At 34.6% G+C, this 14,047-nt stretch overlaps 1 protein-coding gene across 5 annotated transcripts in view; it reads right to left on the reverse strand.

The window, feature by feature from the left end:
• Positions 1-14,047, reverse strand: part of atg10 (ATG10 autophagy related 10 homolog (S. cerevisiae)) — a 38,392-nt gene that overhangs the window by 15,447 nt on the left and 8,898 nt on the right. For all 5 annotated transcript variants that reach the window (XR_009273166.1, XM_058789803.1, XM_058789805.1 and 2 more), the window contains 3 exons: positions 12,433-12,549; positions 4,928-5,060; positions 4,432-4,529 (listed from right to left, as the gene is read on the reverse strand). Coding sequence is in view for 4 of the 5 variants with exons in the window: in XM_058789803.1 (XP_058645786.1) it covers positions 4,432-4,529; positions 4,928-5,060; positions 12,433-12,549 (348 nt within the window). In the remaining variant the exon portion in view is untranslated. The remainder of the gene's footprint in view (positions 1-4,431; positions 4,530-4,927; positions 5,061-12,432; positions 12,550-14,047) is intronic.

Below are 14,047 nucleotides of genomic sequence, written 5' to 3' on the forward strand. Positions count from 1 at the left end.
GCGATTTGGCTTTGAGAAAATTGGGTAGATAAAGAGGAGACTGAGAGATATAAGAGGGCAAAAACAGAGAGGAAAGCGAGAGACCGAGCGAGAGATAAAGAGAGAGAGTCCATTGGCGTCACTGCTCGTAAGGCCTTGATGTGAGTCACTCATGTTTACCTGCGTCAGATGCAGCAATGTTCCGTCTCCGGAGAACCTCGAGACCCTCAACCCTTCCCCAGAGTCTCCCCCTGCTATTACTGCCGTCCCTTTTCTCTAATATCCTACACTGCCTCTAATCAGCCTTTTTCTGCATTTATTTTTCCACTCTCTCCATCCATTCAATATCTCTCTGTAATCACGCCTACTGCTCTGCATCCCTCGCAGCAGAGCTAAAAGGAGCAGCAGCAAACAGCCACAGTCAGTTTTTCCAAACGCTCCAGGAGATCTATGAAGAGGGAATGCCAGCAATCGGCGTAAAGTTTGATCTGCATCACAGCTTGTTCTCGCCAAGAACTATAACAGGAACATCCATCTGATTAACGTCAACTGGCCAATCACAGTTAGGCTGCAAGTTTTAATGCACAAAATAAACAAGCAAAACTTATAGGTATGTTTAGGGCATAAGGGAACACGTTAAGAAAGTCTACCTCTGATGTTGATTTCACAGTTTTTTTATGACCGTGTAAAATGGTCAATCTGAAATCAATGATTTGACAATAAAAATCTAGAACAAAATAAAATGGCAGATTATTTTCAAACAGCACAAAAGTCTCCATAACACAATAAGGTGTCATTTGTTAACATTAGTTAATGTATTAACTAACACGAACAAACAATGCATTTATTACACTTTTAAAGGGGTCATATAATGCCATTTTTGTACAAGCTAATATGATTCTTTAGGGTCTAAATTGAAAGTTTGTAATATACTTTAATTAAAAATTCTCATTAGTATTGTAAGAAAACACTCCTTTTACCTGCTCAAAAACAGCTCTGTTTTCAGCACACCGTTTTAGTGCGTGTGTTTTTAAATGCTAATGAGCTTTGCTCGCCCCGCCCCTCTGTTCTGTGGGGCGTTTTTGACACAACACACGTGGAGTGTTGCCTTGACAACAGTTGAGGGTAAGATGTGCTTGCCTATACAAAAGTAAATATGTGATCAGATAACATAACTTATTCTGGCATAATATTGAAAAACATCAATTAGAGTATTTATAGTCTTGGATCATATGCATTTGCAGGATGTAAACAGTATTTTGCAGGTATTGTGTTACCATTAATTTTCATGCAGTTATAACTGTTTTTATTTATTTAAATTTTTACATTACTTCTTAACAGACACCGTTATAAACCATCTACAAAAGTAAGCTTAGTGTAGTGTTATAATGTTAACTTTAATATCTGCGTACACAGTTTGTAATAACACAGTAACCATAACGTTTTGTTCATTATAAACGTGTGATTATTAATTATATTGAGAACGTCAGAATAGAAAACATGCATGTACCCTGAATGTAAACATTAGCCACATACATCGTGAAGCGTGCTAGCGATTTGCAAAATTAATATAAAGATTAATATAAAGGTTAATTAAACGTTACACTCACTTCTTCTGGAGGTTCAGCAGGAACACGAATAGTTGGTACCGATTCTTTTTCAGGAGCAGCTTCTTAGCAAAACCAGCTTTATACTGACCTTCATTTATAAAGCAGTCTGGTGAAAAATGATTCGCAAACATGAAAACATTGACGTTGCTCGTGGGGAATATTCCTTCAAAAGCAAAACTCAGCCACTGTGTCTTCAGCGGTTCGGACTTAGGAACATCAAAATGACTGCTGTGTTCATTATTGCACCGAGAACAGAACACCACAATCGCTTGGGCGCCATTCTGCTCATAGACAGCTCCAGCGTATATCAACAATGACGCGCGGACTATGATTGACAGCTCGCTCACGAGCAAGGGCGGGTCTGTGTTGAAACACTGCTGTCAATCAACCATCGTGGGAGGCGTCCGACCGTGTGGCGCCACACGGTCGAACGGCTTGATTTGAGACAGGGTAAAACAAATAAGGAGATTAAAAAAAACACTGGATGGATTTTTATCATTTTATGATGGTTGTGTACAGGCACTGCTAACACACATTTCAGTACAATCAACTTGTAAAAGTGCATGTACATTATATGACCCCTTTAATTAATCTTTGTTATTGTTAGTTCACAGTGCGTTAACTAATGTTAACAAACACAACTTGTGATTTTAATAATGCATTAGTAAATGCTAAAATTAACCAACTAAGATTAATAAATGCTGTAGAAGTGTTGTTCATTCTTAGTTTATGTAACTAATGTTAACTAACGTACAGAGGTGTAAAATACTTGAGTAATTTTACTTGATTACTTTACTTAAGTATTATTTTGGGGGATTTTTTACTTTATTCAAGTACAATTTAAACTGACTACTTGTACTTTTATTTGATTACATTTCTGAAGAAAAAAACAGTACTTTTTACTCCTTACAATTTTATTTCAACTTAAAAAGTACATTACATTTTTATGTTATCTTATACACATTAAATATGGTAAACAGAAGCTCAAAAGGGCATGCTTGAGATGAGAACCAATGATCATTGTTTTCACGCATCAAGCACACACACAGTTCTACTTCAGTTATGACTTTCATCAGGTAAATGTCTGGGTTCAAAAGTTCACCATCAAATCTGAGGAAGCATGATGAGGTAGCAAAGTTGCGTTTTCCCCCCAGATTTTTGATTCATTATTCATTGTTTTGATAGAGCCATTAGCTGTGAATACATTGGCTGAATGCACAAGATTGAGTGCAAATAAAATCATTGATAATTTTAAAAATATATAATTAATATTTTTGTGGGAATTCTTTTTTTTAATTAAATGTTACAAATGTCCAAAAAAGTGTTTAAATGAACATTGTACGTTTACTTAATTGTAATTCATGTTTAGTGACGTTCTTACCAGGTAGTGGATAAGTTGTATTAATAATATGTCATTATATGACGCATTGAGTAGGAATTTGGACTCTCAATGTATATTTTCTTAATCTTAATAATTACACGATTTGCTCATTAATTCATATAATTAGTCGCAAATAATTGTGTAGGAATATTTCCTGAGAAAAAGCCCCCACAAAAATATTCCCCAAATAAACAATTAAAAGATTAATTATCCTTTTAGACAGTGACGTAGACAACACAAAAAAGTGGTCTTTCAAAACATTAATATTGTATGTTTTAATTCTATGACTCTCTTCATTAATTCAACCCATTCTTGCATTCTGTCTGGAATATGTTTCTAACCTCTGCATCACATTGTTATTAAAAGTGATATTTCACCCAAAAATTAAGATTCTCATGTCACCCCAGATGTATATGACTTTCTTTCTTCAGATGAACACAAGCAAAGATTAGTCCGTATAATGCAAGGGGACAGAACCACTTCAGAAACCACACAAAGTGAACACGTCGGTCAAGTTTAAAATATTAGTATTTGTAATTTTCATTGTTTCACTTAAGACGACACTGATTCATTAATAGGGGTTGCATGAGTTACTGTCATATTCACTTTGTGTAGTTTTTGAAGCGTCATTTTTGGACGTCCCATGCTTGTTATACGGAAAAAGATGATTTAGTTTAGAAGATTTAGATCTTAGTTTGTGTGTTCATCTAATAAATGAAAGTCATATATATATATATATAATTTAACTGCATGATTTTTGCTGTACCACCAATAACCTACTCCTAAATATAATGTAGAAATTAAAATTTTCTGTAAAGCTGTTTTGCAACGATTTGTTTCGTGAAAAGACTTCTACAAATAAATTTGAATTGAAAAACCTGTATTTTTCTCCCTTTAACAAAACTTCTGTATGTCTGTCAGGAAAAAAAAGTCCTTCTACTTCTTTAACACTTGAGTACAATTTAAAGTTGTACTTTTTTACTTTTACTCAAGTATGTTTTTGGCCAGATACTTGTACTTTTAATTGAGTAAAATTTTCACTGAGTATTTTTACTTTCACTTGAGTAAAATATTTGAGTACTTTTTACACCTCTGCTAACGTACCTTATATTGTAAAGTGTTACCAACGATTGTAATCCAATTCTGAGCATTTTAAAATGTAATAATTACAAATCTGATTATGTAATCCAGATTACAGCACTGATTATATATTATTTTCTTTTAAAATAGAAATATCACTTATTAAAAATTTTGGCAGCTTGTAAACCATTTTGTGTCCTGACGGACCAATTAAAACCTGTGCAGCTTGAATCTTAGGAACTGCAAAGCCGACCAATCGCAACGGAGCGTTGATTTTGAGAAAGTGCAATGCGCCTTCGACAGTCTATGAAGCATTTTTGGTAGTTTGTGTGCAATCCATCTGCAGCTTTGACACCGCAGAAACAATATGAACAAGGTTACCTGTTGCGTCAGTGTGTCCCAGGGTCCCTGCTGTAGTCTCTGTCTATAGTTCGGATGAACATTGCTCCACACCTCCTCGAGAGCCAGGGGTCGCCCATCTGTGATGGAGAATGAGGTTTTCTGATTACAGACTCGTTTGAGCGATCACTTTCAAACGGATCACGCTTGCATGTGCCTATTTGTTAACTTGCTCAATAACAGCTCCGAAAATGTTTACATGGCGGCTATTAATGTATTTACAGCACAAAGTCAAACTTTGTTGAGCAGAGATGCGAGTCACCGCGCTGCCTGCTTTCTCAAAACTCAAACACTCCTGTCGAGATGGGATCTCAGTGTAAACGTTGAGTCTGTTTTTGCAGCGCACATAAAACCAGACTTTGAGAAAGCAGAACACCGAGGGTTCTGAAATACACACACTGATAAGGGAAGCAGACAGCATATAAACAAGGCCGTGCGGTTTAATGATAGAAATGCAGTGAGGGAGAATGTCGTGTACCTAACGTGGAGGCTCTGAAATAGAGGACGGGGATCTGATAGCTGCAAGAATACAGAATGTGGTATTCATAGCGCAGCACAGCGTGAATTTCACATACTGCCTGAACTCCAGCCGTTTCATCCTCAACGTTTGCCTAGAAAACAAGACAGAGAGAAACGGGTAGAAAGTGAGAGACACTCATGCCATTCAATGACAAAAATACAGACACATTTGCGACAAAAAATGATGACAGTTGCTATAAATGATTATTTTCAAGTCAAATTGTGGGGCAACATACTAAATTCAAGTATTAGTTCACATGTTTACACTTTTCATTGTTGTACATAAAATCTGTGGTCAGTGAGATTTTTTTTCTTTTAAAGAAATAAACATTTTTATTCAGCACAAATGCATTTAATTGATACTAAATGCATTTATAATGTTACAGAAGATTTATATTTAAAATAAATGCTGTTATTTTAAACTTTCAATTCATCAATAAAGCGCTATGTTAATGCTTCATTCATTCATTCATTCATCACAGAATCCTGAATAAAAAAAAAAAAAATTCTCAAAAATTAAGCAGCACAACCGTTTTCAACATTGATAATAAGACGAAATCTGCATATTAGAATGATTTCTGAAGGATCATGTGACACTTAAGACTGGAGTAATGATGCTGAAAATTCAGCTTTGCATCAGAGCACTAAATTACATTTTAAATTATATTCAAATACAAATCAGTTTTTGAAATTCTAATGATATTTCAGAATAGTACTGTTTTTACTGTATTTTTGCTCAAATGAATGTAGCCTTGGTGAGCAGAAGAGACTTTCTTTTCAAAAAATACTTAAATTTACTGACCCCAAACTTTTGAAAGGACATTCAAGCTCTAAAATTGAGAAAATAATAATAATAATAAAAAATAAATAAACACTATAAAAGTGGTCCATATGACTTATATTGCTATATTGGATTCAAGTGATACCGTATACCGCAAAAGTCATACGCAGAAACAATTTTCACTCAGAAACTGCAAGAAAATTTCGCAATTTCGCAAAGAAATGGCAATTAACACAGAATTAAACATGTAATTTTGAAGAAGAAAGATGGAAATAGCATGTTGGAGTAAAACACACTTCAATAATCTTTATTTACAGTACAACTTGTGGATTAAACTTATAGTGCTTCCATGTTGTTTCTGTTTTCGGAGCTCAACAGAATCCATCTCTGTTAACTTCTCCTTCTGTGCTCCAAAATAATAAATAAAGTCATACAGGTTGAGGGTGCACGAATGAATGCATTTCCATTCTATTCATATACAACAGATATGAAATCTTGATACATAAATGCTAATTCGGTTTACTTCAATGATCTTCTGCAAGAAAAGGAAGTGGCTTTCCACATGCAAGACGTCATGTATGGAGCCATATCACATATCTGATCCATGATACGTGTGCAGACTTGCCATTAACCCTGACCTGTGATACCAAACCCAAAGCCAGCGACATACGTAAGTGATTCATCGAGCGGCATGCAACTTCATTCTTCTTCCCATAACTTGCCTGATGAAAGCGAGATCTCCTCAACAGTTCGTGTGGGCAACAACATGTGTTTACCTTTTCGCTTTCCTCTTGCATCCTTCATTCAGAGGATGTTGTTGACATGTTGAGGGAGTTTGCACACTCCCCCCTTTGTGTTGTGGAGCATGAGTAATGGCATCATGCACAGGACCCTCGAGCGGCTCCACATGCACAAATGTTGTGCAGACTGTTTACCAAGGTTACCTCTCTTTCAGGCGGCGCGCACTGGATTTTCCCGCTCTTTCTCGACCTGCAACCCCTGGTGATTAATTGGCTGTCAGAATGTGGAATAAAGGTTTAGGGCGCTGCAACTTGCACAAGCACAGATAAACAGGAAGGGATGCCGTCATACTTGGGAGGAGTTCACACCCATTACTGGGGAGTAACTAGAACTAACAGAAACACAGCTAACTTACTGTAACTACACTATATCACAGACTACATCACAGTGTAGCTTCGCCACTAACAAGATACTTTTATTGACATGTAGCCATGTAACACAACAGAAGGCCATGTTGCTGTTTTATGTAACAATTTGGAAAGTCATATTTGTTTTAGTGAATCAGTTAAATTGGACAGTTGTAAAGATGATATAAATCAACCAAATCAAAGGAATCGATTTACTGAGTCTTGGTGCAGGATTTTGCATGAAACCCTTAGTGTTTTATGCCATGTTATTGAAAAACACTGCTTTTATTAAATTATACATAATATAATCTTATTGTAATTTTTATATTATTATTATTATTATCTCATCATCATTATTATTATTATATTATTATATCTAGACAGACAGACAGACAAAAAAAATTATATATATAGGGCTAGGGTAACCTAATAATAATAATAATAATAATAATTATTATTATTATTATTATCAATATACTATACTATAATATAATATAATAATTATTATTGCTACCAATAATATGTATTTTTTGTTACCAATAACAATATCTTAATATATTATTATTGCGTTTATTATTACTATTATAATTATTATATAATTGATGCTATTTAAGAGGGCAATATATTTTATTAAAAAATATTAAATAATAATAAAAATGATTATAAAATAATAATATAATATTATCAATAATAATTATATTATTATTATTCTATTATTTTACACACACACACACACACACACACACACACACACACACACACACACACTTAAATATAAATAACTATACCAATAATAAATAAATATTATAAAAATATTCAAGGTCAGATTAATACTACACTGAAGCAATATAAGAGCGCAATATCTTTTAAATATATATAAAGTAAAAAGTAATAACAATTACTAGAATTATAATAATACTTTTTTATTTTATTTACATTTAAATGATATTGCCCCCTGCAGTGTAGTTAGCTTTTGTTATTAGTTTGTAGGCTTCTACTTCACAAAACAATAGCTTGATCGTAATAGAACTACTTTATAATAAAACTACTTCATGATTTAAAAAAAGTCCTAAATTAGCACTCCTAAATGGCACCCGTGACGTGATTTCTGTCACACGGAGGAGGCTTTGTGACACTATGACATCACTATGGCCTTTGCGGTCCACACTGATACGCGCAGGTTTAATTAGCGATAGTGTCTGAGCGACAAGTTGGATCAGCAGCGGCGGTGGCTGGATCCCTGGCAGCTTCAATGCAGGCTCGAGGATTGTTCATGCATCCATGCCTCCACCGATAACATCTCCTCCCTCCCATACAAGCGCAGTCTTGAGAGACACACTACTACTGTTTCACATCCGTCGTCTGTCAGGAATGAAAGGGTTTGGAAAGAGGGAAGGCAGGTCAAATAAACAATGACGTCATGCTTTTTCCAAACAGTACCGGCACTGAAAGGAAATATATCTCACCTAGAGGCTGCAAAATAACGTGTGGGATGATGACTTAAAAGAGAGCGCAAACATGCATGCAGAAAACGCATTAAATTTCGGGTCCGCCGTGGCAGGAACTCGTTTAGCAATCCGAATATTCACAGCTCCCATTCAACCTTTGCATAACTGACTCTGCATTTGGAATTCATATAAAGGACAAAAGTTCAGCTGCTGATCATGCACCGCTTAAAAATTTCAAAAGGTCAAGTTCAAAAAGGGGCGTTTATTAACTTTGAAATGTGTTTCTAGCAACAACTTCTGGCATCCGCCGCCGTTTGTTGTCATTCAAACGCTGCCGTGTTTACGTTCAAGCAGGTGTAAGCATCGCTAAACGACGGCACCTGTTCAACTCCACAAACACACGAGCAAAGCAAAGGGCTGCGTGGCACGTTGCAGCAGATGCTTTAAATAGCATCGTCTAAAGAGATCTAACAGAGCCGTGAGCTCAGGTATACACTTTATACGCGCTCCGTTTTTCACTGTCAAAAGGAAGATCAATACTGGACGCGCAATAGCAGAGTAGAAGATGTTCTCTTCGCTTACCTGAATACCAGCACTTGGCTGAGTAATTTCAGAGGATGATGAAGGATGGACTCTTTCATTAACCTAAATAAGCCCTAATTATGGGTTTAATTATCCTAGTAATTCCGTTTACATTCTTCGCACTTAAAAGATTAAAATACCTTTTGCTTCTGCATATATCTCTTGGGGAACAAATAAAGATTGCTTCCTTAAATGTGGTTATATAGCAGCACTCTAGCGGTTGAGTGAGACCCAAAAAAGAGCCTGTTCCAAAAGGGAAAAACAATGCTGACTGCAAATAATAAAATGCATCTAACCATGTAGTCATGACTTGCAGTGAAAAACATTTTAACATTTAAACATTCTGAATTATTGGCTGAAACCATTTTAAATCACTACTAAAACTGTAAAGTATGGAGGGCCAAATTACTCAAAATTAAATCATTATGTTGAAATAGATAAATCGTTAAATACATAATTAAATACATGAGTCATATATTAATAATTAATAGTGATATTATATATACTGTAAAATTTACGGTAAAAAAACAGCAGCTGTGATTGCCAGATTCTACCGTAAAAGTACGGTAGCAACATTTTAGGTTTTAACTTAAATTTACAGTTAAATACCGTAATTTCATTAACTGATATAATGTTAATATACCAACCTATTGAAGTACTGAAATCTGTTTTGTACCTTTGAAATACACTGATAACCACCAAATGCAGGCGGTGATGAGAAAGTCACATGATGAACCAAAGCCCATCACAAGCAGCTTTTAAATAATAATATATATAGTAGGTGCACAGTGCCATTCACACATGCACTAAACACCATCATGGTGAGACTCATTAAACTGAAATAGGCAATAAACATTAATTTAACAACATTAGATGTAACATACAACCCTAATAAACATAACTGATAAGAAAAAACTAACAAGAAACATAGTTATTTCAAAGAAAAAACATCCAATTTGAAATGCAACGCAGGGAATTCTGGGAATGTCAATTTACGATTCTTTTTCACTTCCAAAAACGGTATTTCACCGTAAAATTGTCTGAAATGTCTATTAGAGTTTTTCACCGTATATATATATATGGGGAACTTACCATTTAACAGGTTTTTACTGTAGCATTTTCACAGTTTTTTACCGTTAAAATCACAGTAATTTTTTACAGAGTATGTGTTTATCGATTTTTTAAAATAAATTTCAATGATTAATGATTTAATTTTGAGTAATTTGGCCCTCCATAGTAAATTTACTTTTGTATATAGTCTAAATCAGGCAGCTAAATGAATTTCATGCTACTGCAATTTATGGTAATATTAACTTATATATATATATAAATTAATACTTTCATTCAGCTAGGATGCATTAAATTGATCAAAAGCAACAGTAAAGACATTTATGTAACAAATGTAACAAAAGATGCCGTTCTAAAACATAAAACAAAATTACTGACCCCGAATTTTTGAACAATAGTGAGAGAATGAAAAAAATGAAGTAACTATGGAAGCAGTTGAGAAGCACATTCTACTGCCTTCAAAACTAAAGAAGACACTATAAGGACGGCTATTCTTGTTGACTGAAGTAACGACCCCTTCATGTACAGGTGCTCATAGACAAAGAGTAACATTGAGCACAGCTCCACAGGAGTCAGGTGTGTGGCACTGAAAGGGTTAACCCTGATAGATTTTTGTTGAGTGAGGCATTTATTCACTCCCTAAAAGAATTCCACCACTCAAAACAGGATGCCACAAAAAAAGAAAAAAAGCAGTCCTGGCTTCTCTAATCTTCTACAGATCTTTTTGGATTTTTTTTTCCTTTCCTCAACAATGGGGAAAAAAGAGGCTTTCTTGTAGCCTGCAAGCTACTGCTTGCTGGCAAACAGTCTTTACCAAGGTCAAGTTTTCTAAATGTTCTTTTATGCAGGGCATGTCAGGTGACGTGCGCTGTGGCACGACTGCACGCAAGACTTTTAATGTTGGGGAGTGAACAAAGGAGATGCTGATGTCGAGTTGGTATCACTGCAGACAATACTGGCCTTTTGGTCTATTAGTAACTCATCTGCAATTGATAAATTGCACAAAAATATGCACACATTTCAACTCAAAAGCAAAAAGATGAAAAAATAAGGCATTTGCATAACGAGTTACATAAACACAAAGCTTATTTTTTTCCATTAGGATTTTATGCTTGAGATTTAGGCACATTTTAAGCTGTTTTTTTTTTCTACTAAAAATATACAACAAATACTACCTTGATAAATTAACTTTACAATTTTATATAATATACTACACTATTTATTTTTTGCATTAAAACAATTGTTTTGCTTGAGATTTATGCACATTTTCCCTTCCAAATTCTCATTACCATAATGAATTGGGACATTTCACTGTCAAGTAATTTTTTTGGTACTTAAAATATACAACTAATACTACCATGATGAATAAATAATTAATAAATTCTATAATTTTAATTTTAATAATTCTACATTTTTGCTATATATATATATATATATATATATAAACTGTAAAATATTTTGCTCTAGTTTACACACACACACACACACACACACACACACACATACATATCTACTGTAAATACACTGTATATATATATATATATATATATAAACTAGAGCAAATACAGTACATAGATAAAGATATGTAGCTAATATCTTTATATATTTCTTGCAATGGACCTGCCTTAACCACAGAATACCAGATGGATTGCATTATAATCAGTTACTTAATAAAAACAAAAATTGCTTTCTCCAATAGCACTGAAATATGGCAAAATCTCCTTCATGAAAGGAGGTGTCGAGTCTTCCCTCGTGTGTGTGAGCTGAATGTAAATATGCAAGAAGTCGAGTCATTTGCAATCAGCCGGAAGGGCTTACTAATGAAATGGGCTGAGAGTGGAGGGAAAGAAAAATCAGCCACAAGGCACAACCCCCATTTTGGAGGAGATCATTTAAACTGGTATACCAATCAAAATATTTTAAAATATTTAAAGATTGTTTAAAAAAAAAACATCAAGCGTACATACTCTTTAAAGTTTAAATATGACTCACACACAACCATTTTTTCCCTAAATGGAGAATGCATATAGTGTGCAGAAAAAGCTAAACGAGTGAGTGTGCAACACCCTGATGGACAAAAGAGCATAAACATCTTAACAGTCATATAAAATCGTATGCCAACATTAGCAAGTTTTTCCAAAACTAAACCCGGGACGGTTATAAAGTGCAGGATTTAGTTAAAGTGTTTCCTTCAGGTAATTGATCCAGTATGTGGGGAAACACTTAGGTCAATCTTCATTTTTGGTGGCCCATTTTGTTAGGGTTTATAAATGGACTGGCTCATTCTACCAAGAACCACTCCTGGTTCAGAGACAATACACTTTTATGACCAAAATGGGTGCTGCGGGACGACTTTAAGGTTAATACTTAGTGTTAGTTGTTCGTTCAAATCACTAACCGTAAGTACGAGTTATAGTAATAGTGATGCTTGTCTTACCTGGATGTCATCTGTCACCGTGTTTTCATCCTGCATGGAACACTCATGTTGTTTGTGCAACACGCTTGCTTTTACAGGGATGAGAACAGTCTTCTTAATGAAGCCTTCATCAGTGCCCTAGAACAAATTTATTGGTCACATTTTACCAATAAAACTATTTTTTTAAATTATATTCATTATATTTTGGTTATAGAAATAGTTCACACAAAAATGTAAATTCGCGGAAAATTTATTTCAGCCTCAAAACAGACAAGTTTGCTCAGCAATGGATGCTCTGCAGTGAATGGGTGCCGTCAGAATGAGAGCTGATAAAAACATCACAATAATCCACACCACTCCAGTCCATCAGTTACCATCTTGTGAAATGGAAAGCTGCATGTTTGTAAGAAACAAATCCACCACTAACGCATTTTTTAACTTCAAACCATTGCTTCTGACTAAAATATGAGCTTTCTATCTATAATATTGATTTCTCCAGTAAAAAACGTCATCTCATCTGACTCAGGAGAGAAATATGCACAGCTCAAGCACTGTTGAAATCGGTTCAGAATGGTTCTAAAGAAACGTGCCAGTAGATTTTGATGACAACAGATGGACTTTTCGCTGGAAGAGGTGTTATTATGGATTATTATGGGCTCACATTTTGGCTAGAAGCAACAGTTTAAAGTTAAAACACCTTAATGATGGATTTGTTTCTTATAAGCACTCAGCTTTTAACTTCACAAGATGGTAACTGATGGACTGGAGTGGTGTGGATTATTGTGATGTTTTTATCAGCTGTTTGAACTCTCATTCTGACGGCACCCATTCACTGCAAAGCATCCATTGGTGAACAAGTGATGAAATGCAAAATTTCTCCAAATGTGACCCTGGACCACAAATCTAGCCTTAAGTGTCAATTTTCCGAAATTGAGATTTATACATCATCTTATTTAGGAAAAAAAGTATCATAGTTTCCAAAAAGGTGGTGTTTAAACAAACAAAAAATGGATTTACACGTAGTTCTTTTATTTTTCTTTTTTTTTCTTGATGTATGAATGAATGAATGAATGAATATTCGTATATTCGTGACCCTGGACCACAAAACTAGTCTTAAGTGTCAATTTTTTTTATACATCAGAATGAATAAGCTTTCCATTGATGTATGGTTTGTTAGGATCGGACAATATTTGGCGGAGATACAACTATTTGAAAATCTGGAATCTGAGGGTGCAAAAAAATCTAAATATTGAGAAAATCACCTTTAAAGTTGTTCAAATGAAGTTCTTAGCATTGCATATTACTAATCAAAAATTAAGTTTTGATACATTTACAGTAAGAAATTTTGGCATAAAAGAAAAATGGATAATTTTGACCCATACAATGTATTTTTGGCTATTGCTACAAATATACCCCAGCGACTTAAGACTGCTTTTGTGCTCCAGGGTCACAAATCTGTTCTGATGAAGAAACAAACTCATCTATGGATGACCTGAGGGTGAGTAAATTTTCTGCTTTTTTTTTTTTTTGGGTGAACCAATCGTTTAAACAAAGCCTATCCTATTTTTAATGTTCCTCAGTTAACTTTGGACAAAAGCATCTGGTAATGTAAACAAAGCGGTATTACAGCAATTTT

The sequence above is a fragment of the Onychostoma macrolepis genome, chromosome 10 (genome assembly GCF_012432095.1).
Source record: "Onychostoma macrolepis isolate SWU-2019 chromosome 10, ASM1243209v1, whole genome shotgun sequence".
Lineage (NCBI taxonomy): Eukaryota > Metazoa > Chordata > Actinopteri > Cypriniformes > Cyprinidae > Onychostoma > Onychostoma macrolepis.